The sequence below is a fragment of the Rhea pennata genome, chromosome 3, assembly GCF_028389875.1.
Source record: "Rhea pennata isolate bPtePen1 chromosome 3, bPtePen1.pri, whole genome shotgun sequence".
NCBI lineage: Eukaryota > Metazoa > Chordata > Aves > Rheiformes > Rheidae > Rhea > Rhea pennata.
This window is the reverse complement of record NC_084665.1, coordinates 73,832,362-73,859,352: the sequence shown is the minus strand read 5'-3', so window position 1 is coordinate 73,859,352 and position 26,991 is coordinate 73,832,362. Positions and strand designations below refer to the sequence as shown.

Here is a 26,991-nt window from a genome sequence, read left to right as displayed (position 1 = left end):
GAGAAAATCCCGTAACTCTTGTGCAGCTGTAGATTAGCAAGTGTTATATAAACTGTGATGGCTGGAACTGCACATGAAAAAATATATTTTTAGAGTAAGTTCTGTTTCTGTTTACTTATGTACCATGGAATTGTTGCTCGATATTTAAAGTCATATAAACAAAGTTCTTTCTTCTTTTTTCTTTCTTTCTTTTTTTTTTTTAATTGTATGGCTAGTTGTTATTATTGGCAAGTTAAATGCAAATTTCTAAGCAAAGGCATTTGAAACACACCAGTGTCCAAACAGGATGAAGTGGGAATTGCATGAAAACCAAAAGCAAATGGAACAGATAGTGAGTGTGGCTGAACATTTTGAAAGCTGTAGCCAAAAAATAATCAATTTATTAAAAAAAAACAATAAATAAGAAAACCCTGATAAGTAGAGATTTTGGTATAGTTTTGTTTATCCATTACTTTGCCCCCATGTTATGCAGTTCTTTGCTCTGTGCTCTTGAAAAAGAATGTAAAATGAGAGTAAAAGGGACAAAGCTTAAGGACATACATAGTTCTCTGCACTGCATAGCACCACTTTTTCACATAGGGTTGAATATGTAGTGAGATATAGAAAATGTGAATGAAGCAAGGATATAAACCTACCTTTATTTATTTATTTATTTATTTGATGGTGAAGGGTTTAAAAAGCTTGGAAAAGGCAGCAGTGACGTGTAAGATTCAAGCAGAACAAGCTAAATCTGAGAACATGCCTCTTGGGACCGGTCAGCTTTTGCTGTTGTGAGGGGCCTCGAGGGACTTGAAATACTTAAAACTGAGTGAATCAGCTGTATTGCCAGTAGCAAACATAAAACATTTCTGTGCTTTAGCCTTGCTTTTCTTAATCCAGCATTTTATGTCAACTGAGGTTCCTCTCAGACCACACACCAAACTAGAAAGTTAGTTAGGAGGAAGTGTGGTGGTTATTACAGAGGGAGTGTTGTTTAACAGGTAGAAGTTAAGAGCAGGTGCTGACTAGCGATAAAAGATGGCTTCTAACATCTGACCTGCTAGCTAAGAGGGGTAGCATCACAGCTGGGAGATCTTAAGAGCAACAAAAGAAAGCTGAAAAACCTTGACTGTGTAGTTTATGACCATGACTGTGCTTGAAGGTCAGTGCGAGACGAGCTCAGCCGGTGCCACAGCTGCCTGCTACACCAAAAGCCTTGCCTTTTCCATGGCTGGAGGGCCGTGCTGTAGGATCAAACTCCTTGAGCTATCCCACACAGCTGAAATAACTTCGGGCTCCTCTGTCATGTGCGTTTCCTGTAAGTCATCTTTTTTTTTTTTTTTTTTCTTGAGGTGCTCAAGAAAAATGGTACCTCAGTACTGCTCTGGTTGATGGTGTGAAAGCAATGCACAGTTTAAGTGTTTGTGGGGGGAAAGATCAATAGTGAGAGAGGTCTTTATCCTCCTGTAAGCTGTCACTCTCTGGCTGAGCTGTAAATGGTTATTTGTCTTCCACAGTTCAAAGTGGGTGTACAGACTTTGAACAACAAATGAAACTTTCACAGAAGGACTTCCAAAAGGAAGGTTGATGATGGTGGCTTTTCATCACAGGATGAGATTGCAGAGCTGATACCTGAGAAATGAGGGACACCCCCGCAGCCTTTGAAGGACCACTGGGCCATACTAACACCCTCTTGTTTCTCTGTAAGTGGAACTGTTCTGCAGCCATGGGACTTTTGCCAGCCACCAATTATGTGATTAAAAACAAACCCAGAAGGCAGCAAACTTGCATTTCATGTGTTTTTTTTCCAGCGTTCAGGTAGGCACTCTGAGTCTGGGAGCACATTTCCTATGTTTGGTAGACAGCTTTTTTGCTGTATAATTTTTTCTCTAGTATTTGAGATCAACCAAGACAGATTAATCCTAAGATTTGATTAAGGCAGATCAGCTGAAGGGCTGTTCCCATAGCAGATGGTGTCGTATGTGTGTTAAGTTACTGCTGTGATAAAGCAAGGCCATAGAGCAATATTGATAATGGGGCAAATCCTTGGTTTTTCTTCACCTAGTCACTCTCAACTCCCTGCTAGTTCCTTTCCCCCTGCAGAAAAACAAACCAAACATCCAATTACTCTCAAGCAAGAGACCAAATGCTCATGTCACAGTCTAACTTCTAATCCAGACTTGTAGCTACAACTCTTGTGAATTATGTGCGTCTCTACAATTTGCATGAAGTCATATTTAGTAGTACTCTGTGTGGTCCTGAAAAACCACTAGAAGGACTGCAGTGCTTAGCTGCACACTGGCACATATGCTCAAAAATGAGACATCACATCTGACTAATCACTACTGCCAAAAGTTTTCTAAGCCGGTCTACTGAGTAAATCCTTTGATAGGAATTGAGACTTCTGAAACACTTCTGTAAAATCACAGCATTTTTTTTCCTCACTTTTATTTTGGCTCTCAGTGATGCTTTATGTTAAGCATAAACTAAACAGGTTTATCTATGAAATGTGGCCATTAAGTCACTGTCTAGATCAGAGACTTTAATGACTCATCCTTGTGTCGCAAAATGTAGTTATGGTTCCTATGACAACTAGTCCTATCTCCTCTGGACCGCGAACTGATGGTGGTGTTTTGTTATGTGGTCGTGTAAAAGCGGGCACCGCGACAGCCTCATCATCTCAGCCCCGGTGCTGGTTCCTAAATGGCATTTAGCTGAAGCCCACGTGGCTTGTATGGAACACGAACTTGAGTGACTGACCTTCGTTTCACTTACAACTTGCCACTTCCGTCTTCATAATTTCCTGCTCTTTATTAGTAGGCTTAATTTTACTTTGTTTTTTTTTTTTTTTTTTTTTTTTAAAAAAATACAGTAGGGTTGATTTTAGTTAGTAAAATTTTCTAGAAGTTGAGCTCTGCGATAGTAAGTCTATACACTGTGACAAACACGAACAAGTAAACAGAGAACGAAGCTGTATTTAAACCAATCTGCTCACCAAAATTCATGAGAACAGTGGCCAAGCAGGACTATGCAGCAGATTATTGCAGTTACTTCTGCAATACGTTTAGGAAAAAAATGTAACAACAAAATGAAGAGTTATATTAAAAGACTTTATTCACAATAGAGAAACTTTTACAAATATAAGTTCTTAAAAATTAAGCATCTTGATCTATTATGTATTCCATAATTTCAGCGTTTATATAAAGGTGAAAAGACTAAATGGACTATGTACAAATCAAAAACAATTTAAATGCATCATAGAAATGGACAGTATGTATGATGAAGTCACCATAGAAACAGTGAACTAGCGGCAATTGCAAAAATCTGTGTACAACCAACACATATGTAATACTTATTTCACGAACTATCAAAACAGTGCTGTTGTTTTCATGAAATAATAAGGATGTCATTTAAAATTATTCACTGCTTAGGAGTTAACATATGTCGATTTACCTGTGGTGATTATGCTACGAAGAAATGGAAGAAGTATAGGCAGTGTGTTTCTGCAAAGGTTTCCTTCATCCTCTAGCAGTAAAGCAATTTCTCTTGCTTTTCTAAATGACCAGGTACATGGAGCAACCATCACTAGCCACTTCCACACAGCTGGTGAAGTGAAGGGGAAACAGGATGAGTGTTTTCTCAACCATCTAACAGCCACTACTAAGTAAGTACTGACTGGTTCAAAACAACTGCTCTAACTTTGGTGCTTTAGGGTTGTTTTTTCTTTATTAAAAAAAAAAGGAAATCAATATATGAAAAGATTTTTTTTCTTACAGTCGGCAGATCTACACGCTGTACAATCTTCTCGTCTACTTACATTAGTTTACAAAAAGTACAGTATAGTGCAGTTTGTACATACAACCTGAATACCAACACCGGTCACATCAGATTTGTGCTCTTGCAAATCATAACTCCCAAACTTGAAAAAAAAAAAAACCCCTCATACTGAATGTCTGTATTTTATGAGGAAACAGTCAGGACACATATATAGCTAAGTACACAGGACCTAATGCATACAAGAGCTATGTGTTTGCCTGCTTTTTGAAACACGGAAAATAGGTATCTGGCTTTCCGCTGTTTCTCTTAAAATTACTAAGTGAGCACAAGATCACTAGACACATCTAGGGAAAGCAGACTGTGGTCAAGAAAACCATATAAAAACAGGCTTACAAAACACATTTCTCAAAGACTATTTTTTTCTGAGCTATTGTAGTTATTTAACTGATATGAGGCCTATAGCAGCATGTGCACAATTGTGGTAGGCAGCAGCAAATGACCCCAGAGATGAAGATAATGAAGACAAAAGTAAATATTTTTACTTTTTTTTTGTTAAAGAGGGAAGAGAATTTATTTTTATTCCACAGATAATTTCTCTGTGATACCTAGGAAAAAAATGCTCCCTTATAAATAAGTTCTGAGGAAAACAAGAAGAAATACGATAGGCCTCCTCCAGTGATACTGCATTGGTAGAATGAAAATAAGCAGGAGTTCTGCTTTTCACCAGAGGAGAGCCAAGGCTTCATCCTCCCCTGCTCTGAACTGTTGCTGTGACAGACATTGCTCGGTCCTTGGACAGAAGCCATGCTTCCTTACTCTTTTTATTTTATTTTATTTTATTAACTAATACGGCACTAAGGCAGAGAGGCGCTGAGGCCATGCGAGCAGGGCTTTGCTTCGGGCATGGGCTCTGCCAGGGCCCTCTGCTAGTCTCCGAGGGTGAACGCGCAGCTCGGCCGTGCCAGACCCCTATATCAATGCCCCCTATATATGTATATAGGTATATATATATTAAAAAAAAAAAAAGCCTACACTGCCAGACCTCTATCAGTACAGGGAAAAAAAGTTCTATTAGCTGCCGCAGCAGGGATTAGCTGTGCTGGCTGCATGTGATCTCATTAAATAACTTTTAAAGAAGAACTGTTTTGCTGCAGTCGAATCGGCTACTACTGTGCTTTCTCAGGATGAGAAGTCAGGCGTTATATCCTCCTACTCTATGTATAAAAGTCATCCTGACTAAACGAAAATCCATATGGATGTAAAAAATCTCATAAAACACTCCAAACTGCACTTAAATAGAGAAAGGAATTAATTGTGCCTGATTTTTAGCCTTTGGTGATGCCATCAAATACAATGTTTTTTGGCAAAGCTGTTACCTTCCTTAGTAAACTGGGTCTCTAATCTAAGGAATACTGTTTAACACACTGCATTTCTGTTGCTTAGAGAAGGCACAGTTAGTGCTTTCAAAACTTTTTTTTCTGTGCTGGAGAACTTCTGCAATGAATGATTATTTTTTATTTTATTTTTTTAAAGGAGATGAGTTTTCTTCAGGGCATCTGAAGTCTATTTTTTTCACATACATTAATTTGCATTTGTATTCTAATTTTCATACATAAAATTGCTTTGTGACAATAAACCAACAGGGCTGATATCAATCTGAACTAATCTGAATGTTTGAGAAAGTCACCCAAATCGTCTCTGGAATAAATCTCAGCTCAGTTTTAAGAAGAACATCATTGAATGTCTCTCTCTCCTTTTTTTTTTTTTCTTTTACTATCCAACCACATGAAAACTACTGGACTAAATTCATAAAGAAGAAATGACTCCCTTACTTACTGAGAAATGACTGTCTTATTTTACTCAATACTAGCCTGACTATAAACAGATGAGAATAACTCCACTTACAAAAGGGAAGAAACAATTCAGTCTATAATAATAATCTAATCAAACCTCCAAAACTAAGGTCTGCTAATGAACACGCTAAATTCATCAAAACAGATCTAGAATAACTGCAATGTATACTGCAAATTCTAACAGAGTTGCATTTGCATGAGATGAAAATAGTCCTATGTAGGCTTCATTAACAATGAAATACATCAGATATTTTACCAAATAAAGATAGACCCGCATTAAGAAGAGGCTGTCACAGTCACAGGATTTGTCTGGGATGACACACAAACAAAACAAATTAACATAGAACAAACCAAAAGAAAACAAAGCTCTTTATACTTAATTCCATATGGCTTTTTGCAACATGGCAAAATATTACAGCTTAAAGCAGACATCTCCTCACAGAGGAGGAAATAATTTTGCAGTCAAAATCAAAAGCGTAACAGGAAACAAGTAATGTGCAGACCCTGCTGTTCTTTTTTTTGGCCAAGATGATGCTGCAGCCTAACAAAACCTGGAGAGATCTTGTATTTCTTTTCTAAGAAGTGATTCAGCTGGATAAGACGAATGAAGATTTATCGTGAGTCTGGGTCCATTCATAAATATTTACTGGTAAAGAAAACAGACTGCAAAACACTTGATTTAAAAACTTAACTCAGGAATTTAAAACCAAATCATGCACCCAAGTCCTGGAAAGAAACATAAGGAATGAAACAAAATATAACTTAATCATGATCTATTTCTGGTTTTCTTCTTTATTTCCATCATCATTGTGAAGAACAGGGAGAGGATGAGCTTCTGTATTGAAGACCCAGTGTTCAAATGGAAGAAGGTCATCCTCCGAAAACAGCAAATACAAGTACCTGTCAAGAAAAAAGCATGTATCAAGTTGTGGGAGTGAAAATATTGTAGTCCAATCCTGTCTTTCTTCTGAGAGCAAGATCTGGCTTAAACTATTTAAAGAATAAAACCAGCATTAGACCAGGCTTGGATAGCTAGTTACTAAGGAGGATTGGGTCTATTAAAAATAGTAATAAACAAATGCAACATTTTCTTATTTTCACAATACAAAGGTAGTAGTTACTATAGCACTAACATAGAAGTCTGCTTAGGAATGAAAGTCAGCAAATTAAAGTTTATTTTTTCTCAATCATCACCAACCTTCTGCAGCCTTAGAGAGTGGTTTCATAGAATCAGTAAGGATGGAAGGGACCTTTGGAGATCATCTAGTCCAACTTCCCTGCTCAGCAGGGTCACCTAGAACATGGTAGACAGGGTTGCATCCAGGCGGGCTTTGAATATCTCCAGAGAAGGAGACTCCACAACCTCTCTGGGCAACCTGTGCCAGGGCTCTGTCACTCTCACAGCGAAGAAATTCCCCACAGGTGGAACTTCCTGTGCTTCAATTTCTGCCCATTGCCTCTTGTCCTGTCACACGGGACAACTGAAAAGAGTTTGTCCCCGTCCCCTTGACACCCTCCCTTCAGGTACTTGTACACACTGATAAGATCCCCCCTCAGTCTTCTCTTCCCCAGGCTGAAGAGGCCCAGCCCTCGCAGCCGTTCCTCATAGGGCAGGTGCTCCAGCCCTCTCATCATCCTCATAGCCCTACACTGGACTCTCTCCAGTTTCACTCTGTACAGCTACAAATCAGAAGCCTTGTTGGCTTCACGATATTTAAAAGCAAAATCTAAAAAAGCCCTGAGGACTTTGCTTGGTCTAATTCTGATATGGCAATGTAAAATATATACTGGAGGCAGGTAATTGTTTACACACTAAAATAAATGCCATGTAGGTACATGTATTTATTTCATACATCCCATTTACTTTAGAAATACACTTTCTGTTGAAATGGTATAATTATCTCAATCTCTTCATTTTTTTTCACTGAGCAATAGTAAGCTGGAAAGCAGATAAAGAAGTAAACTGTCCTCTATTTCATTAAAAAGTTAGGCCACTGTGATAGAGAATGAAGGCTTTTCCTTTTTCTCTTTTATCAGGCTGGGTGAGCTTACCACGCAAGTTGGCTCCTCTTCTTAGTCTGTAGTTACAAAATGAAAAGTATGCAATACAAGCCTGATAACAATCCTCTGTTTACTAATTTTTTTTCACTAGTGTTGGTATATGTAATTAGATCCTATCGAAACTAGGATATGCAATTTCTCAATAGACTATCAAATACCTTTAACAGAAGTAAGAATGATTTCCAGAAGTCCTAGAATTTAATTTATTAATATAGAAAAAAAAGAAAAAAAGCAATTTGGCTTCCTGCCCCTGAAGAAGAGCTCTACAATACAAGTCAGATTTTGTTACCTGAATGTCAAGGATACTAATGATAAGTACTTATCTGAAAAGTTAGTACACAGAAGTACTTTACATTAATGTAAGTCAACTTTCTTAACTTACTTGAGTGTCTCTGAAAGAAAGAAACTTTGCTGCACATCATCATGGCTTTGATGACTGCTATAAACATCTCGGATGCCGGAATAGCCACCATCTACTCTGCAATATTTTTCCAATGCCTGAAGAAGGATGAAAGGAAAAAAAATCTCAGCAAGATTAACAAAACAAATCTGTCAGTTTTCCTTTGCTTGACAATAGCCTGTAGCTACAAAGAATTGTTCATAAACTTTTCGAGAAACACTTGAACTAGATAAAACTATAGATATCAATTTCTTTTTATGAAAGACTCAGGCATATATGTTTAATTTCATATTTAGGAAGAGAAGCAAAATGGTAAATTAACAAAATAAATGACTGTATTCTAGTTTTCAGAGAGAAACACTTACGGATGTGATATTTTAACTTACTTAGTTTTCCTCTTCTTAGTAGAGTGCCTTAGTAAGGTACCCTCTTGATCACAGAGAGTACCTTACACACACACACACACCCACCCACCCACCCACCCACCCCCTCAGAGACCCTATTACATGCATCTTCCTTGGTCATATTTTAGTGCTTAAAAATGACCTTGATAGAGTTAAATGCCACGATAAAGTCCAAAGGTTCTTAATATCGTGCATCTTTGCATTTAAAGGAGGTAATGATATTGGAAAAATGATAGCATTTAGTTTTTCAATTTAGAAGTCTCCAAACTTTGCCAATAGTAGTGTGTTGGTCTATGTAGGCCTTAAACACCTTTCTCTCAAAAAGCAAGTGTCCCACTTGTGAAAATTCAACTGTTTCGAGAGCCAACTCTCAATTAGCTCTATAGGTTGCTTAGTTTCCCTTTGTAATTATTTTGTCTTTCAGTGCAAGACCTCTGGGCTGTGACTGAGTTTCTTCTGCAAAGGTCCTATTTTTTTGATACCTCTCTGAAAAAGCTTTTCCGTATACACAGAAGTAAACAGAAAGATAGTATCTGGCTAGACTTAATGCAATAGGTCTTAGTTGTGAAAATAAGAATGTTTATCTTTAACTAATTTCCAGACTGTGTATTCAATTAAAAACTTGTAATACAAATGATTTGATTCCTATTTTACAATAACAAAGAGCGTACACACTACTGAGGACTCAGGTGCCAGGACCTTCTCACACATATCATTTCTGTTCTGCCCACAGAAATCTTATTATATATGACTAGCTAATTTTGAAGAAGAAAAGAGATTCATGAAGGATGTATACCGAAGGCCAGAAATAAGTAGAACATCTCTCTGGTGATAGAATAGTAGAAAATTATATATACATTTATACTGTTTAATACACTTTGCTGTTTTTCTGTACTGATATTAGATAGATGTTTGCACTAGGAAAGTAGCTACATATGAGTCTAACTTCTTTAAAGGAGACTGCTATTGAATACTTTATTTGAATGTTTGTTCCCTTATTGCAGCTCTCTATTTAAAAAATATTCATTCATCTCTTTCCTTTATAACTGGCCTATGTAACAGGGTCAAACATACTCTTAGCCTCTTCATTTTTCTTATTCTGTTTTATAATAAGTATCTATCTGATATGATGCAATATAATAAAGGAAGTGAGAGTATTTAAGATGGTTATATTCAAAACACAATCTCGTTATTCAAAAACAAATCCAGGAAGTGATCTTTAGCCCTAAATAATTGCTCACAATGAAAACGACAGTAAGCACTCTGGATTACTGCGTTTATTCTGGACCACACTGCTCTGTAACATGCTGCTTGCTATGGAGAGAGGTTTTGGAACAACAGCTTTCAGGCAGGAATAACTGGAGCTGTATCAAAACTGAGAGATGAGAGGATCTACTCCTATGAGACGACTAGTTCCTCCTCTTCTGAAGTTTTTACAAACACCACTGAAGTGATTAGAGGATGTACAGCCTTTATTTAGAGAAAGAGGTATTTCAAGCCACATATGGCAAAAAGCTATGAGAAGGCAGAAGACAAGCAAAGGGGCAGAATAAGACTTTTTTTTTTTGAGAGAGAGATGAGAATAAAATAATGATTACTGAGGTATCCTTCACTTCCAGCTGATCTAAAAGCTGTTGAAGATCTGTGTCTTGCTGTGAATATATATCCTACTTCCTTATTTTTGCTAGAGTTCTGGTAGCTGTCAGCAGATATTTAGCTTGCATGTCAGGCTCTCCATAGTTTTTGTTGGAGAGCAAGTTGCCTATTGTATATTTAAAAGGAACTTTTCTCCAGGAGACATCCCTTTTATAATATAATAGGCCTATTTATCTTTCCTTGTGTGTCTTTAGCTTCACTAATTTTTCTGGACACTTTTAATAAGTGACAAATATACTTAAGGTTAACCAAGTAATTTCCCTTGGCTGGCACTCCTTTCCTCTCATCTGCTTCAACCTGCTATGAATTCAGAATGCTGGGTCTGTGTCTAGATTTTCAATGCCAAACACAAGATTATGCTTTCCATAGCACAGCAGAAGGAGAACTTGAACTTGAAGGGTAAGGCTATTATTCAAGAAAACGTCTGCATTCTAGTCAGGGTGAGGTAAAATAAAAGCAAACTGCTTTGGGGTTTATGTGCTCTTAAATGTAGTTAGACCCTTCTTTATGAGGATCACTGGAGTTCATTCTAGAGAGACAGTCTAGCAGCACCTGAAAAGACTTCTATGTTTGAAACTAAGAGGTTAATTTGCACCATGTAAGCTATTTGGTAGCATCTACTTGGTGCAAATGTGAAGCAGCTTGACCCCTCAGGGCTATCTTTCACTTACTAGGGGAACATTCAGGTGTGGTATTGGTGCACTATAAAGGCAGTTGGGTATCACCCTCCTCTAACTGGCAGCAATGTCTTTTTGTCTCCATACCTTCAATCTCAGAACACAGTAATTTTCACACTTGGAGTCGCGGGCTGGTAGGTGGAAAGAAACAATAAACCACGATTTAAATAAGCAGTCTTCAGAAAATGAGAATGGCTAAGATCAGTTATGCTAGCAATGGAACACATCAAATGGAGTGAAAACTGGCTGATCACAAAGGAAAAAAAACACAATGCGAAGACTTCAAAATATGTGCCACATCTATAATGCAGAAAGGGAGACTTTCATGAGCTGAGCTGATAAAATCTTTCTGACTCAGTAACAGTAGATATTGATGTTGGTCATAACTGCATTTTCTCCAGCTACTGAACGAAGTGCAGCAGAGTCTTGGAACAGAGCTAAAGCAGCAAAGCAAGTTTCCAAAGGAAAGATTTAGAGGAAAGAGCACCTAAAACTCAACTTTTTCAGACAAAGGCAATCAGTCTGATTGTTTCCGCTTTATTCTTGCTTCAGTCTCTGCTTCCTCTTCATGAAACTGGTGTTGGTAATTAACTCCCTCATATTTACAGGTCAGAGATTTCCCCAAAAATTCTGGGATGGGGTCCTGCCTTCTCTGGTACAAGAATAAGGAGCAGGAGAGAGCAGGATTTAAGAAGTGGTCTTGATAAGCTATCCTGACAAATGCTGGACCAAATAATATAATATCATGTGGAACCGTACAGGCTACAGAAGACATCAGGGATGTCACAGATTCATGTCCTCTAAGAGAAAAAAAGAAAGAAAAGAAAAAAAATGTTTGAAGCCTACAACTAACTCTATAACATCTGTGAATTTGCAGGGTTTGTTTTTGTGAAACGCTCAGCTGCAGATGAGGACAGCGGACGATGGGAATGCACAGAATGGGGCCAGCTGCATCTCCCACACATGGGCTCTAATCCATTATATTAGAGCCAAACTAGAGTAAGTACAAGAATGCTAAACAAGCAACACATGGAGAGTGCTAAGAAGATAAATGAGTGTACAAATGTGAATTAAGTAGCAACAAAATGAATCAACAGAGTAAAGAATAATAACAAGAAAAACCTTTCAATTGTTTATAACAATGTTATCAGTGTGGGCAGCAAGAAGGAGGCAGGAAAACATCTCCTAGAGAAGAAACATACTATAGCTGGCATTACTGAAGCCTAGCAGGATAACTTGCATAAACAGAGATTTTAAACATTCCAATTATAATCTGCCTGGGAAGATTCCAATAGTAAAACATGTGCCTATGGATGGTGTTAGCAAATAAACTAAAGGAATAGCACTCTGGAGCTGAAAAAAAAAAAAAGGTTTTAGAATCATTAGCTCAGAAACACGTAGTTTCAGGGCAGATACAGCCAATACCCAAGGAAGGCAAATAAAATTTTCAGTTTTCTATTTTCAGTTTTGTTGTGTTTTTGTTAAGGAGCAGAGCCCCGCAAAAAATGTTCTGCAGCTTCCTGTATCTTATGGTAAGAGCTCAGCCTGCTTAGAAATTTGAAAGGAAGATGAAAGGTAGAGAAAATAGCAATGTGAGGAGAAAATAAGGCTGTGTGACCACTAGAAGTGTAATAAGAACCTATGCCGAGAGGATGAAAAAAGGTAAATCCAAAGCCTCTCAGCTCTAACAGTAACAGCAATTAACCATTGAAATAAGAGAACCGATGGATTTTGCATGCCAATGTTTTGCTGTCTAGACTAGTTGCCCTCTTGGACGACTCATGTTAGAGAACCTTAGATTGTGAGATTCAACACAGCTAGCTGAAACCCATGGGCTGGTGGGATACAGAAATTCAAAGCTAGATGAGACTGTTTTAGCATTAATAAAGTTCAATCCAGATGGCCTAGGCTTTTAAAAAGTGTCTTGTTCTCAAAATGTCAGGTGCTAACTAGTCACATAATCTTAGCCTTAACCACAGTAACTAAAATTGCTTTATTGCAATTATTGTTGAGAATATGTTTCATAAAACTTATTTCTGCACCCAAGGCTCAAGTTTTATGCATGTTTGCACCTTCCAGTCACACGTAGCAATACTCAGTAGATCCAAATGTGACCCTGATCTGAGAAGCATTTAACAAAATCAAAGTGTATTTATAAAATACAATACCAGCAAGACTTAATTTAGTCAAAATGATCTTATTTCATCTATTTAGTAAATAAATCTCTGGATATTTAAAGATGATATTACTGATTTAAAACAAATATTTACAGTCCAACTGCTAAACAACATCCAAGTCATATACAATAGCTCGCTTAGCAAGATATTAAGGTTTAATAAGCAAACAATCCTACAAAACATTACCTCTACTGCTTCCCATCCCCACTGCCTGTACTTTGGGTCATGAGTGAGCCTCCACATGTACATGTAGGTCTCTATGACTTCTGGTCGGAGGATGTAGTATTTTTCATTTTGCCTTGTAGCAATGGCCTCAACACCACCATCAAATCTGAAGGCTTCTGGTCCCAGCTTCATGCCTACTCAACATAAAATAAAGACAAGAATATAGGCATTAGAGAAAGTTTTAGATGTGTAACCTTCCAAATCAAGTGTCCTTTCATGTGACACTAGCCATGTTATCCAAAAGGTATGTAATTTCTGAAAGTTACTGCTATATCTCTTGCTTTAATGTTTTGGAAATAATTCACAATGGAAAAGAGCTATTCTTCATCAATGCCTTAGGCTGCAGTTCCAGTTTGAATAACAATGCTAACATTTGCATTCTCAAAGACTTCATATAACAAGCAACACTCTAAATTTTGCTTAAAAGATGAGGATATTTACTTTTCCATAGCAAACTTGAAAATACACTCTGGGACCTGAAATGCTGCCAGGGTTGTTTTCTTGAGAAGATGAAAGAATCCAAAGAAATTTCCTGTACATCGTTCCACTTTCTTTGTGCAATTCTATTGTTTGCAGCATTACACCAACAGAACTGAGAATAATTTTTGTTTTTGGTGGGTAAAACATGGTTAATAGTCATAGTGATGCACAAATGAACGGAATCCCTCTCTCATTTGTATTTGGCTATGTAGAAGTTGACAAAATGAGATGTTAATCACTACAGTAAGTAGATATGATTTCAGTCCACAGAAAATATTTATTAACAGACAAGTCATTCTTAAAGTTACTCTTGGAGCAAAGAGCATTTAAAAAAAAAGGATAAAGAGTTTTCAGCATAATAAAAATTTTATTGACAATTATGCAAAAAATACTGATAGCTGCCTTTACAAAGCAGAATTATGAAACTAATCTCCATAATACAGTACTTACTTGTGCGATCATAGGATTCATGACAAGTCCTAGCAATTTCAGCACCAAGCTCAATGTGATGGCCTATCTTGTCATTAGGTGCTCCATCTGCTCCTAGAGCAAACATGCCTCCAGCAAAACAAGTCAGATGTCCCATCTTGTGTTCAAGCAGTCCACCCTTCCACTCGGCGATGTAGGTCAGCCCCCCGCTTGACTTCCGAATGAGGTGGGTCTCGATGGCCTGCAGAAATACATGGTTTCATATCAAAGATACCATTTGGTAGAGCATTAAGGACAAAGATGAAAATCAGAGCAGCCTGAAAACTGTCTTACAGGTTGGCTGGCTTGTTTCTCTCAGTATTGGCTTTGCTTATGAAGCAAAATGGGTAATGTGAACTAACATAACCTCACAGAAAGTACAGCCAAACAACACACATTAGCATACATCAGTAATGATGATTAGTTCTGCTGCAACTCATTGCAATTCATCCACATTGAATTCATCGTACACATTGTAAAAATACTGAAAAGACCTAAAAAAAAAAAAAAAAAAGGCATTACAAAATTCTTTTATTATTTTCCCTCTCTACTTCCAGCAATTTCATGTAAGGGAGATGCACTTTTAATAGTGATGCTGCATTTAGCTTCTGTATTTTCCATTTATTTTAATTCTTATTTAAAAGATTTGGTTATTGATATAATTTAATATCAGTCATACATGATAATACTTCATATTCAAAAGATCTGAGTAGCATACTGAACAATATTATTCCTCTGAGTCTACATGACATTCCCCAAAAAGTCCAGTGAGTTTCCCCCCAGAAAAATATGTCCAAAATTATCAATCAAAAGTACAGCTTCTTCAAGAATTCTGGAAAAAACTAAGCAGAGTAAAAATACATATCTCTCCTAGTCAAAAAGTTAGAAGTGCGTGCAGCAAGGTATGGGCACTGATTACAGAATCCAGGAAAACAACCGTGCCTTATGAGAGGAACAGAGTTAAAACAGTGAAGGTGATGCAGAGGAGCACGTTAACTAGAAACCCCCACAGAAAGTGAGCTCTTTCTCTTGAAAGGGAATTGGAGAGGAGAGGAACGCTGCTACTATGCATTCAGTTATCTCATGTGTCCTGCTTTATTCTACTGGGATCATGAGATCCAGAACCATTAGTGAATGTGCATTACATGAGGAACAAAAAAACAAAACAAACAACAACAACAAAAAAAAAACCAAAAACCAAAAAACAGAAAATCAGTACAGAGAACTGTTAACAGATAAGCCAAAACTAAAACAAGCAAGCAAAAAGTGTTAGAAAGTACTGATGATGATGAAATGTTTTAGCACTAACTACCAACCAAAAAGCATACCTAAATTTTTAAAACAGTAATAAATAATGAAAATACCTGTACTTTAAATAAATCCCACATAATTTATCCTATAAAAATAGGAATTAAATATGAAGGGGGAAAGGGTGGGAAAAAAACCAAACAGTTTCTGAAAGCATCCAAACCACAGGCCTCTCTATGGGAAATGAAAGAATTAGAGAGGCTGAGTTGATGACAAGCAAGTCCGGTGGTTGCATATTCCAAGTGCATCATAAAAAACTTTTCTGTCATGTGGGGAAACCAATAGTGGAGTATCTGAGTAATGCTTTTTAAAATAATGCTGCTTATAACGTTTTCAGTTACCCATTTGGGTATACAGTACTTGAATTTATAATTAAAGAAATGATAGATCAGGGTTCAAAGAACCTGCTGTAAAATGTCCTGCTGCATAAGCATATGAAATTTATCAGAAGATGTTAATAATTCGTATTAATGCTTATACATTATTAACTGATAATAATAAGATAATAATTGGAAAACTTTCAAAATACAGTAAAATGCTCCTTGTATTCTTATAAAACAGTTTTAGATTATAATAGGAGGCCTTATTGTTCAAAATACACAATAATTCAGTGGGAAACAGCTTTCAGAATACTTAAGCTTTGTAAAAAATAAGCTACCTAAAACCAAGTTCAGAAACCAAAAACTTTTACTTTCATGACATTTGATTTTTGGTATTCACAGAATCACAGAATAGGTAAGGTTGGAAAGGACCTCTGGAGATCATCTAGTCCAATCTCCCTGCTCAGCAGGGTCACCTAGAGCATGTTAGACAGGGTTGCATCCAGGCAGGCCTTGAAGATCTCCAGAGAAGGAGACTCCACAACCTCTCTGGGCAACCTGTGCCAGGGCTCTGTCACTCTCACAGGGAAGAAATTCCCCCTCACGCTCAGGCGAAACTTCCTGTGCTTCAATTTCTGCCCATTGCCTCTTGTCCTGTCACACGAGACAACTGAAAAGAGTTTGTCCCTGTCCCCTTGACACCCTCCCTTCAGGTACTTGTACACATTGATAAGATCCCCCCTCAGTCTTCTCTTCCCCAGGCTGAAGAGGCCCAGCCCTCGCATCCGTTCCTCACAGGGCAGATGCTCCAGCCCTCGGATCCTTCTCGTAGCCCTACGCTGGGCTCTCTCCAGTAGCTCCATGTCTCTCTTGTGCTGGGGAGCCCAGAACTGGACACAGGACTCAAGATGAGGCCTCCCCAGGGCTGAGGAGAGGGGCAGGATCACCTCCCTCCACCTGCTGGCAACACTCTTCCTAATGCACCCCAGGACACCATTGGCCTTCTTGGCCACAAGGGCACATTGCTGGCTCATGGTCAACTTGTCATCCACCAGCACTCCCAGGTCCTTCTCTGCAGAGCTGCTCTCCAGCAGGTCAGCCCTCAGCTTGTACTGGTGCCTACGGTTATTTTTCCCTAGGTGCAGGACTCTGCACTTGCCCTTGTTGAACCTCATAAGGTTCCTCTCCTCCCAGCTCTCCAGCCTGTCCAGGTCTCTCTGAATGGCAGCACAGCCCTCAGGTGTGTCACCCACTCCTCCCAGCTTGGTATCATCAGCAAACTTGCTGAGGAGGCACTCTGTCCCCTCATCCAGGTCACTGATGAAGTTGAACAGGATGGGACCCAGTCCTGAGCCTTGGGGACGCCACTAGCCACAGGCCTCCAACTAGACTCCACGCCACTGAGGACGACCCTCTGAGCTCTGCCTTTCAGCCAGTTCTCAAGCCACCTCACTGTCCACTCGTCTAACCCACACTTCCTGAGCTTATCTAGGAGGATGTTCTGGGAGACAGTGTCGAAAGCCTTGTTGAAGTCAAGGTACACAACGTCCACTGCTTGTTCCCATCTAACCAAAGAGAAAATTCTGGTAATAGTGGGTAACTCCACATGTCACTTAGCTGTTATGTTGGAATTTATTTATAAATAAATAAAAATAGATTAATGACTAAAATTATATAGCAACATTTTTTTTCAGTAAAAAATTAATGAAAGACAGAATGAAGTGTTATTGTACCTGACAGAAATAGTAGTAAACATGCACATTTAGAACTACAGCAGGTGGACAAGATTTGATTGCCGAAGCTGACTTCTAGTATGAAAATGGATTTTGAGATACCAATAAACCTTTCACAGTTTTTTTTTCTTCTTCTGGCTCAAGATTAAATTTCAAGCTGAAAAAAAGGATACTTCTACTTGCAAAGTTTTAAGTTTAATCTAACAAACTGATGTTAAGAAATTAATAAAAATTGATGTTATCGATGCTAACAATTGGAAAAAGTAAAAGTGTATGTTTCTAAATTAATTATTCTTATTTAGTGAAGAAAAATATCTTGATTTTATACATTAGCCTTATTAAGAACCAGTATGTAAGTCCATTTCAAGTGATTTTCAATATATAAGCATTTGATTTATTATGGACTGTCAAGCTGCCATGTCATACTTTGTACAATCACAGGTCTAAGTGCTAGATAAGTGGATATATCTGTACTACATATAAACATTAAATTACATATAGAACTATGGGAAATTCACAGAAATTGCTATTCAAATTCTTAATAATTTTACTGGATATAATACAATGGTATGTGCTTCTGCAAGCAGCATATCAAAACATTTTTCAATGAAAATTTCACATAGGTTGTAAGTACTGTCAGATTGGCCTGTACTTTCTGAAAAACATCTTTTTTTAAAAAATATGCTTGATAGCTAGCACAGGCCTAAATCATTAACTGGAATACATGGGCATTTTTTTTTAAGAATAAAAAGATTACAGAGTTGAGAAAATAGTAGGACGAGGAAGAAATATAGGATATATAGATACATAGGAGACTCTGAACTTGAACAATAGCATAGGAGATAGAGCTGCAATCTGATACTCAAATGCTAATTGCTGTCTGCAGTGCTGTGGATGCAGTTCTGGCAGGGATACTGCCACGAACTATACTAACGATACTAAAACAAACACAAAAGGAGACTGGAGAGTACAGTGATAAAGATCCACTCAAATGAAAAGTTCCACTTGGTAGAATTAATTTTGAATGTCATACTTAGAATCAATTTTCTTTTATTTTGATATAATTATCTACAGTTCTAAAAAAGGGATATATATATATATTTTTTTTTTAACTGCTACTCTATTACAACTCTGTCCCTACCTAGGAATAATTGCTTTTAAGCTTCATGACTTGCAGATCAGGTGGTGTCATATTTGTCTCTATAGAGATTATTATTTCATTTTAGCATAATGAAATATTCTCACACTTCATTTTACCATTGAAAATATTCTCAATATAAGCATATAACATCTGCAAAGAACCAAGAAAGTTAGAAGAAAGTGGTCTTTGATTATCTGAGAATACATTATTGATGGATAATTGTTTGGAATAGGTACAGTTTTCCTTTTAAATAAATGGAAGGGTTTTTTTAACTGTTTTCTAGAATGTATGTCTGTAATGCAATTAGTAATTTCTTTCTATGAAGGTAATGCAAAGATGCTGTGCAACACCAAAAATTGTGAAGAAAAAGTGGCTGCAAGGAATGCTTCCAAAGGGAGTAACAGCAGATGTTACCTCTGAGTGACTGAAGAAAAAAAAAGGAGGAAAAAAAAGACAGCTGACTTCAGGCTGTAGTAGAACAAAAAAGAGAAGAAGGAAAGGAAACTAAAGGGAAATAAACACTATTTGCCAGATCTATTTAAAGAAATAAATTTACTGTACGTAAAGCTAACACAGCACACAGTTTGGAGTGGCACTTGCAAGCTCTTATAGCTTGACTAACTTTTACAGCTGAAGCAATTCCTTGCAAATTTTTTGTACTTTCATGTGCAATAGTACAAGGCTCTGTTTACAGTTCTCACTGCCCAAAATTCAATAAAGCCTTTGATTAGATCACCTTTATTTTCAGCTTGTGGGAAATTACTCCTTCTACAGAAAAACTGTAATAACGCCTGAACACTCATTAGAAACAGTAAGAGCTCCCTTTGCATTTTGAATTCTGATTCAAGTGCACCTTGTATTACTTCTGACATTTTATCAGTTCATATGTTAAAAAATATGCCCTTGTCTATCTGTGATGCAGGAAGAATTGCACCGAATTAAAAAATTTGAATTTTCCAGGGTTACAGGATTCCTTTGCACACGTGTGCAATCTCCATTAACTGACAGCAAAAAAGCAAAACGGTCCAATTTTTCCCAAACTGATTTTCTCTCCCTTCTGCTCCTTTTTACGGTAACATATTCTGTATTCTCTGTTTAGCATTCTGCCTCTGAGTCTTTACTTTACATTGCCAGTCTTTATTCTTGCAAAATTAAGCAGAACGGGTCCCTCTCAATAAATACCAATTTCCTCAGCGTATTTCCTCATTCCTTTGGTACCTGCCCTGAGGTCACCAGCACAATCTCTATTTCGGGCAGTTGGGACCCTTTTGTGCTACTGGGCCAGTTCCTCTCAACCTCCAGGGATCACCAGGGACAAAAAGCAGCTTAAACACCGTCAAGCCATAGAAGGTACAGCCACTGAAGTCATTTGAGTGCCCAAATGAGGAGTAAAAAACTGATGAAGAGGCTTTTTTTTAATACAGAATGGCATCTTGGTGGATTGTGTTGACAGGTAATAAAAACATTAACCAAGACCCCTCACACAGTGCAGAGGCAGGCTTCACATTGAGAATGTTCTGCACCTCAGGAAGCTGTTACATTTAAAACAAACATGCACCACAAAAAAGTTAACTCTGCTAAAAGGGCAGGGCTAATAATAAATTGCAAACCTCACCATGCAATGTACAGCTGCAGTTCTACTTCCTCCGCTTATGCATTTTAACTCTCCTTACGCAATAACTATTTAATTATGATTAATGAATTTCAATGATTACTTCTATTTTAGGAACAGAAATTGGGCATTTTATTCCCCCTGCCTGAGACGTCACTGTAGCTGGAGATAAAACTGTCTTGCAAGTCGTAATTACACATTTCTGTACCTTAATAAATTTGAAACTTCAAAAATATGATTCCAGCTCAAAGTCTCCAGGGTTTTCAATGTTTGTTTTGGGGATAATTACAATTCCGCATGTTTCTTTACGATGAAGCACAATAAATTATCTCAGTCTACACTTCTAATATATTTTTCTTCCTATAAAAATCTTCTTCATGAAAAGTATTTTGACAATTTAAAGCAACCGTGAATATGACAGAGATATCCACCATCTAATATTTCCAATCATTCAAAGACATTAAATCAGTTGCTTACTTTTTTAAATATACATGGCTTGTATTGCTTTGAATTAGCACAAACCAGGCAGATCAGGATTACTGTGGTTTTGCAGACTGTGGGGCTTGCAAGCAAATGGCTTGCTTTTTTTGACTTGGGAGTTTCTTCTCTCATATTTTCTCTGTTGAGTTGATCTAAAGCAACAGATACTTTTCTTTAGCCATCTTCATAATGCATCAAATTTCTCCTTTGCCCAAAATTCCAGTGAGTTTATTATGAAAAGTTTAAAATTTGCACTGTTCCATTATTACAACCATTTCAGAAACAGCAGCAAAACATTTACAGACTTTTGTTTTAAAACTTAATTACTAGTTGATTGTGTTTCTTTGGATATTTTCATACAGGTTTTAAACATGCATTGTAAGACCAAAGCATCATGCAAAATCATATGGTTAGAGTAACCACAATGCAGACATTGAAATAGGCAGTTCAAGCTTTTGTAAAAATATATTTAAATATTTCCGGCAAAGAAAAGTGATATCCTCTCATCCCGAGATCCTAACTGCTTACTGAACTTGGCTTCTCTAAGATCAAAACAGAAATCTGAACACAGAAGGTCTCTTAGGTTTGTTTAAGCACAAAATACATAAGAAACATTTTGAACGCTGTTACGCGTTTACTGCTTCTGGACTGATGACATATATATAGGATGACTGGACAGACAAGCTTACGTGTGAAATAAGAATGCTTATAATGGAAATACCTAGGTTTTCAAAATGGAAATGTTGGCAAGCCTTTAACTACTTTGACATCTATCCCTCCATTGATTAAAAAGCTCATTAAGTTCTAGAGGAAAGCTGATAATTTATTTTTATCTGCTTACATTTTTTTTTCCTATATGGACCTTACTGGTGCCCACGAGAACATTAATGCTCTTGAACTGAATCTACTAAGTGCTGTCTGCTACCAGAAAGTAAAGTTTATCCATATTCTTAAAACAGTGTTAAAGGAATAGCATGAATCAAATGGTTACTTAGACAAGTCACTGTCAAAAAACGTTATATTCTGTAATTCACAAATGTTCTAGAATAAGTATATTGATCCTGACAAGCTTTTTGCTGCATTAGCCTTTGTGGAGGAGGGGGAACTCGCGCGGTAAATAAGGCTGCGCAGGCAGACAGGGCGTTCCAGTGACAACAGCAAAGGCACAAGCGAAAAGGAGACAGTTCCTCTGGTGGGACTTCGCTTGTCCTTGAAGTGTTCAAACATCTTTATAGCGTGCTGCTTCTAATCACGAGCCATAAACATGCAGATTTTTTACTAAGTACTTTCTGTAGCCCAAAACATAGAGACCGCGTAGTTATGAATAAATCATTAATGACATAAAAATCTGCAGAAGTCTTGAGACTTTCCGTACGCAATGGTAGAGACCCTCAAACCTCCTCCCTTACTTCTGATAATAGGGGAAGTATATCTAAGAGGATAAAAGGGATGACAAGTCTGGATGAATGCTCTGGTCTTTCAAGGGTAATGAATCTTGTGTTTCTACATAATACAGCTAATTCTATCGCTATGCACAGAACGCTGGTGCAGTAGTGTGATAAATATTTTAAACACAACAGCTGATGAAATATGTAAATAAGCTGTGTGTTTACTCATTCTTACACATCTCAGCTATAGACATAGCTGCTGTACACATTTTTGGGGAGTAATGTTGGGTCTACTGCACCACTTCCTTCTGAAGATCAGCTCCTACTGCACCACACTACTTGCTAGTGCAGACTTATCCTATAATGTATTTTTTTAGCATGCTAACATGGGCTGAAGTACTGAATGTTCAGTTCATTAATATACTTCTGGCTTTACACGGTATGACAAACTAATCTAATCGAGTTGTTGCAGTTCTGCCATTGTCCACATTAGTTACGTAGTTTTTAAGATCACTATAATCGCAGAGCAAACCATTTTAAACAACTTGATGGGAACTGCAATCAACACAGACCAGCCACCAGACTGTCACCACAGTTAAACACACCCTTACGAAACTCTGGAGATAGAAGGGGTATCTGCCAATATTGTGCTTTCATTTTACTACAACACTTTGTTCTTTGTTATGTGAACACTCAAAATTCTGATGCAAAAAAAGGGTTTTTTATTTCTTTAATGTCACAAAATTTTGTTGCATTTCTTAATCATGTAATCCAGGACTAGTAATCTAGCAATAGATTTTTGCTGTTGAGATCCGGCAGATAACGGCCGTGCTAATGCTTCACACCATCTATTCTATGGTATTTCCATTGCTTCTACCTCCATGTCTTAGGTGCTCAGGAGATTACTAGCTCTCATGTGACCATGTTCTGAGCAATTGTTACCAGGTAAGAAAAATTAAGAAAAATCTAGATGACTAAGAATAAGTGACCATTTCTAAGGTAAAACTGCAGGAAGGCAGCTGCTTTACTTCCCTGCTACCACTGGTTGGGTGAACCGAACAAAGGTGATTGGGAGCTGCTGGTCAGGGCATCTCTCTTTTTCTGCAAAGTTCCTCTGGGGTGAGTTACTTGTCCCCTTTAGAGCTTTTAGATACACCATTTCTCTAGCAATACCCTACGGAAGGGATGGAGACAGTGTCAGAGAGAGAGAAGAAATATTTAAGACCAAGAAAGCTTACAGCAATGGCCATGAACACATGTAATATGAAAATTAGGAAAAGAACTAATCATCGGAGCATCAGGAGTGTGGGACAACCTAGCAACAAAAGCAGTGGAAAAATCGCCCTGCAGCTTTTAAAAGGGGGCAGACTCAAGAGGGAGCGATTTGATGTGGTTGCTTCTGACACTGCAGTTGCTAGACTAGATTTAAGTGAACCCAAGAGGTCCATTTTTGGTCTAAATTATCATATTCTCTTACTAAAGCTGAACTACTCAATTGTCCCTCAGTGGTCATCTGTGTTAACCAAAACCAGTAGAATTGTTCCTGTACATGACGCTCGCAAAGACCGAGAGTTTATCCCACGGCCAATCACATTCTCAAGACAGGTAACGTGGCAAAGCTGAACACGTGCCTGAGCGTGTGTTCTGCAACTGAATGCTGCACGCTATCTGTTTAAACAAGTTTGAGAGGATCAAGTACTCTTACTTCCCGAATTATGGGAAACAAAGGACACTATATAAAATACAGCATTGCTTTTCAAAAGAGAAAAGAACTTATGTTTGAAATACATTCACTTGTCTCTATGCAAATCCTAGAGTTTATGAATCTCTCTGATTGCCTTACAAATACATTAAGATTATGCTCTGGTATTCAGAACAAGAATATCTCTGTCTCTTTTCCTATTAGAAGTAAATTCTTCAGCATCAGCCAAATATATGTCTTATTCATGAAACAGAAAAAGTTTCTAAATATAGCTTGACATCTTAGTTATTGCTTTTAATTTAAGCCATAAAACAATCTACAGATGTTACAAAAATTCTAATAGGAATATTTTTTTTTGTTTTTTAACATGAGTTACTGAATAGAATAAGAAATATTCCTGAAGCTTTAAATATTTCTAAATAAACTTCAGCTTTCCACAGTGAAGTCACCATATATTTTCATTGTGATTTCAGGACAGCAGAAGATATTGAATTAGGCATCAAATCTTTACATCTCAATTTTAGAATGCTGTGGATATATGCTGGACAGAACGGATAGGAATGATCATGCTGTTCCCTTTGGTGTAGTCTTAAAAAGATTCTGAAAGCATCAGGGGAAATTTATCTAAGAAAATACAAAGCAGACTCAGAATGCCTCAAACGTGTAGACTATAGGCATAAAGAATGACTGCGGCTTGTGCAGACACTTAAATTGGCTTTAATTTAGCTAAGCAAGGGATCAATAGCAATAAAGCCAAAATCAGCATGGATTTCAAAACAGGCTAGTAACTTCGATGAAGAGCCCAGCATCTCAGTCGGGCCCAAACCGTCTGCATAAATGCCACAATACTGCAACTTCCCTGCTGTTTTTAATCTGAACTAGCTATATTACAATATATTACACTTCTATGTGAACTTTCAACTTTGGTACTGATATACATTGGTGTAGAAAACTGAAAACATCAACACTACTATTCAGGACACACTGGAAGTCACAGTCAACCAGCAACATGGTGAAGCCTAGCACATACTGATCGTTTGATCCTGCCAAACACTGATATTCTGGACAGATGTGATGCCTGGATCATCTAAGAGTGATCACCACAAAATACTAAGGCAATAGCTATGTTACACCTAGTTATTTATAAGCAGAGATCAAGCCCCGTCATTGATTTTGCTACGTTCAGTGACTGCTCCTGATCATGCAATTCAGTTCCCCCAGCTAATGGCTGGACGGGGAGAACTAGCAGAGCCATTTGCTGGAGAAGACACCTTCCACGCCCTGCCAAGATTGTGGCACGCTCCTGCAGGGGATGGTTACAGCTTTTGTACACGAGGCGGTTGTTAGCCCGACACAGCTAAGGTGTGAGTTTAAACAAAGCTGTGCTGTTTCCTGTCCGGGTGGACACACCTGGGAGCTCAGGGTCCCCCCGTCAAATGAGCTGCAGTAACTGTGCGGCCGTTCCCAGCCCTTTCCTCACATGACCAGGTAACGCGATGGAGCTCTTCACCTAAGCCGCACTGCTGTGTGATTTGGGCTAGATCAGGAGTGACCCAGGCACACTACTGACGTGTAGCCAACTCCTTAAACCACTTGTGATTCAATGCTGAGTGCTTGTACTGTCCTATACGAGAGATTTTCTGATTCACCTTCGTCTCCCTTGAGATGCATGCTGGCCAGTCCAACACCCCAAGAGACGTTGCCCACATGGGAATTCCTCTCTACAGTTTAACTGATCTGTTTCTTTTCTTCCGAGGAAGCAAGCTTACATTCAAGTACTTAGATAAGGTTGTGGGGGGACAACAAAATGATGCTACGGATCAGTGTCAGCACAACCCATCTGCAGGCAGAAGAAAGCTGTGCTGAAGCCAGGAGAAGGTGAACCTTCAGCCTCACTGAGTGTTGACCACCAAGACTATTTTAGCCATCTTTCACTCTGTTATGGGCTGGAATTTACTCGCCCCTGCTGATCCCTGGCAGGGCAGGATGTGATGTGCCTGCAGTCTGGGCAGCAACGGTCACGAGCAAATTGTGCTGGAGACATCCTACCTGCAGGAGCTTCCAGAATAGCTGTACTAGCAACCCCTCATTCTTTAAGGCACAGGTCTGTATACTAGCTCTTATCCTGTCTAAGAATGTATTTACAAGAAAAACTGGCATTATTACACCAGCGAAAGTTTTTTTGGACTAGAAGCAGCTTTCAGGTGGTTCAAAAATGCCTACCACAGTAAGATGAACCGATATCATATTATCAGACACTTTGTTCTCTCTTTTTGGCTGCCAACCTAATGGCTGAGCTATTACAATATCACTGTCCTTATGTTATAGTCTGAAATGTACTCAAGCCTAATTTAAAAATCCACCTTTTGCTCTGAAGCTGAAACCACGTTAGCAGTGACAATGAAGCTCACGGAATCCAAATCTTCACCTACAAAATTTAAAGGCAGGATTTTCTTTGCATAGGATACACACTCCCTCAAATGATCACATACGACTTTTCTCTCTAATGAAAGAAAATAGACCCAATGAGTCACAGTTGCATTTTTTTAATGCTGTAACTTTTTGCTGTGTGGGAAGCAAAAGAAGACTTTTTCTCTCCCTAGGGACAGTGTATTTCCAGATGTATGTAAGAACAAGCAGGTATTGGTTAGCATCTCGAAGCCTTGTCTACAGAAGCTCTGTACATACATACAGCTAATAAGAGAGAAAAGTGCTCACCATAGAGAACTTACAGTCAAAGCAGATGAAAGGATGGGGAAAAAAAGAAGCAATATTATCCTCTCTTTTATATATGTGAAAGAACAGGGAAAATAGGTCATTTGCCCAAGATTGCAAGGAAAGCCTGTAAATATGGATTTAAACTTAATACTTCCCATGTACCAGTCAAGTGTCAGAAAAACATTATTTCTCCAAAACCAATATATTAAGGAGATAACATCAATAATGAGGCAAACTGCAGACCAGAAGGATCATAAATAAATTACCACATAAAACTGAAGTATGATAAATTCCATTTTTTGAAAACTTTCTCTCGTGTCCAATTTAAACAAATTGGCTGTTTCATAGAAGCTGGAAAATATAAGCTTGTTATAACAAAAGGTGATTGCACAGCAATAACTTTCTGTTTTCTCTTATAATTATCTACCATAA

The 26,991-nt window shown here is 37.9% G+C and overlaps 1 protein-coding gene across 4 annotated transcripts in view; it reads right to left on the bottom strand.

The window, feature by feature from the left end:
- Positions 1-3,143: 3,143 nt before the first annotated feature.
- MAN1A1 (mannosidase alpha class 1A member 1) overlaps positions 3,144-26,991 on the bottom strand; it is a 146,138-nt gene continuing 122,290 nt past the window's right edge. For all 4 annotated transcript variants that reach the window (XM_062572615.1, XM_062572617.1, XM_062572616.1 and 1 more), the window contains 4 exons: positions 14,140-14,359; positions 13,171-13,343; positions 8,053-8,168; positions 3,144-6,509 (listed from right to left, as the gene is read on the bottom strand). In XM_062572615.1, the coding sequence (XP_062428599.1) occupies positions 6,383-6,509; positions 8,053-8,168; positions 13,171-13,343; positions 14,140-14,359 (636 nt within the window). In that variant the 3' untranslated portion in view covers positions 3,144-6,382. The remainder of the gene's footprint in view (positions 6,510-8,052; positions 8,169-13,170; positions 13,344-14,139; positions 14,360-26,991) is intronic.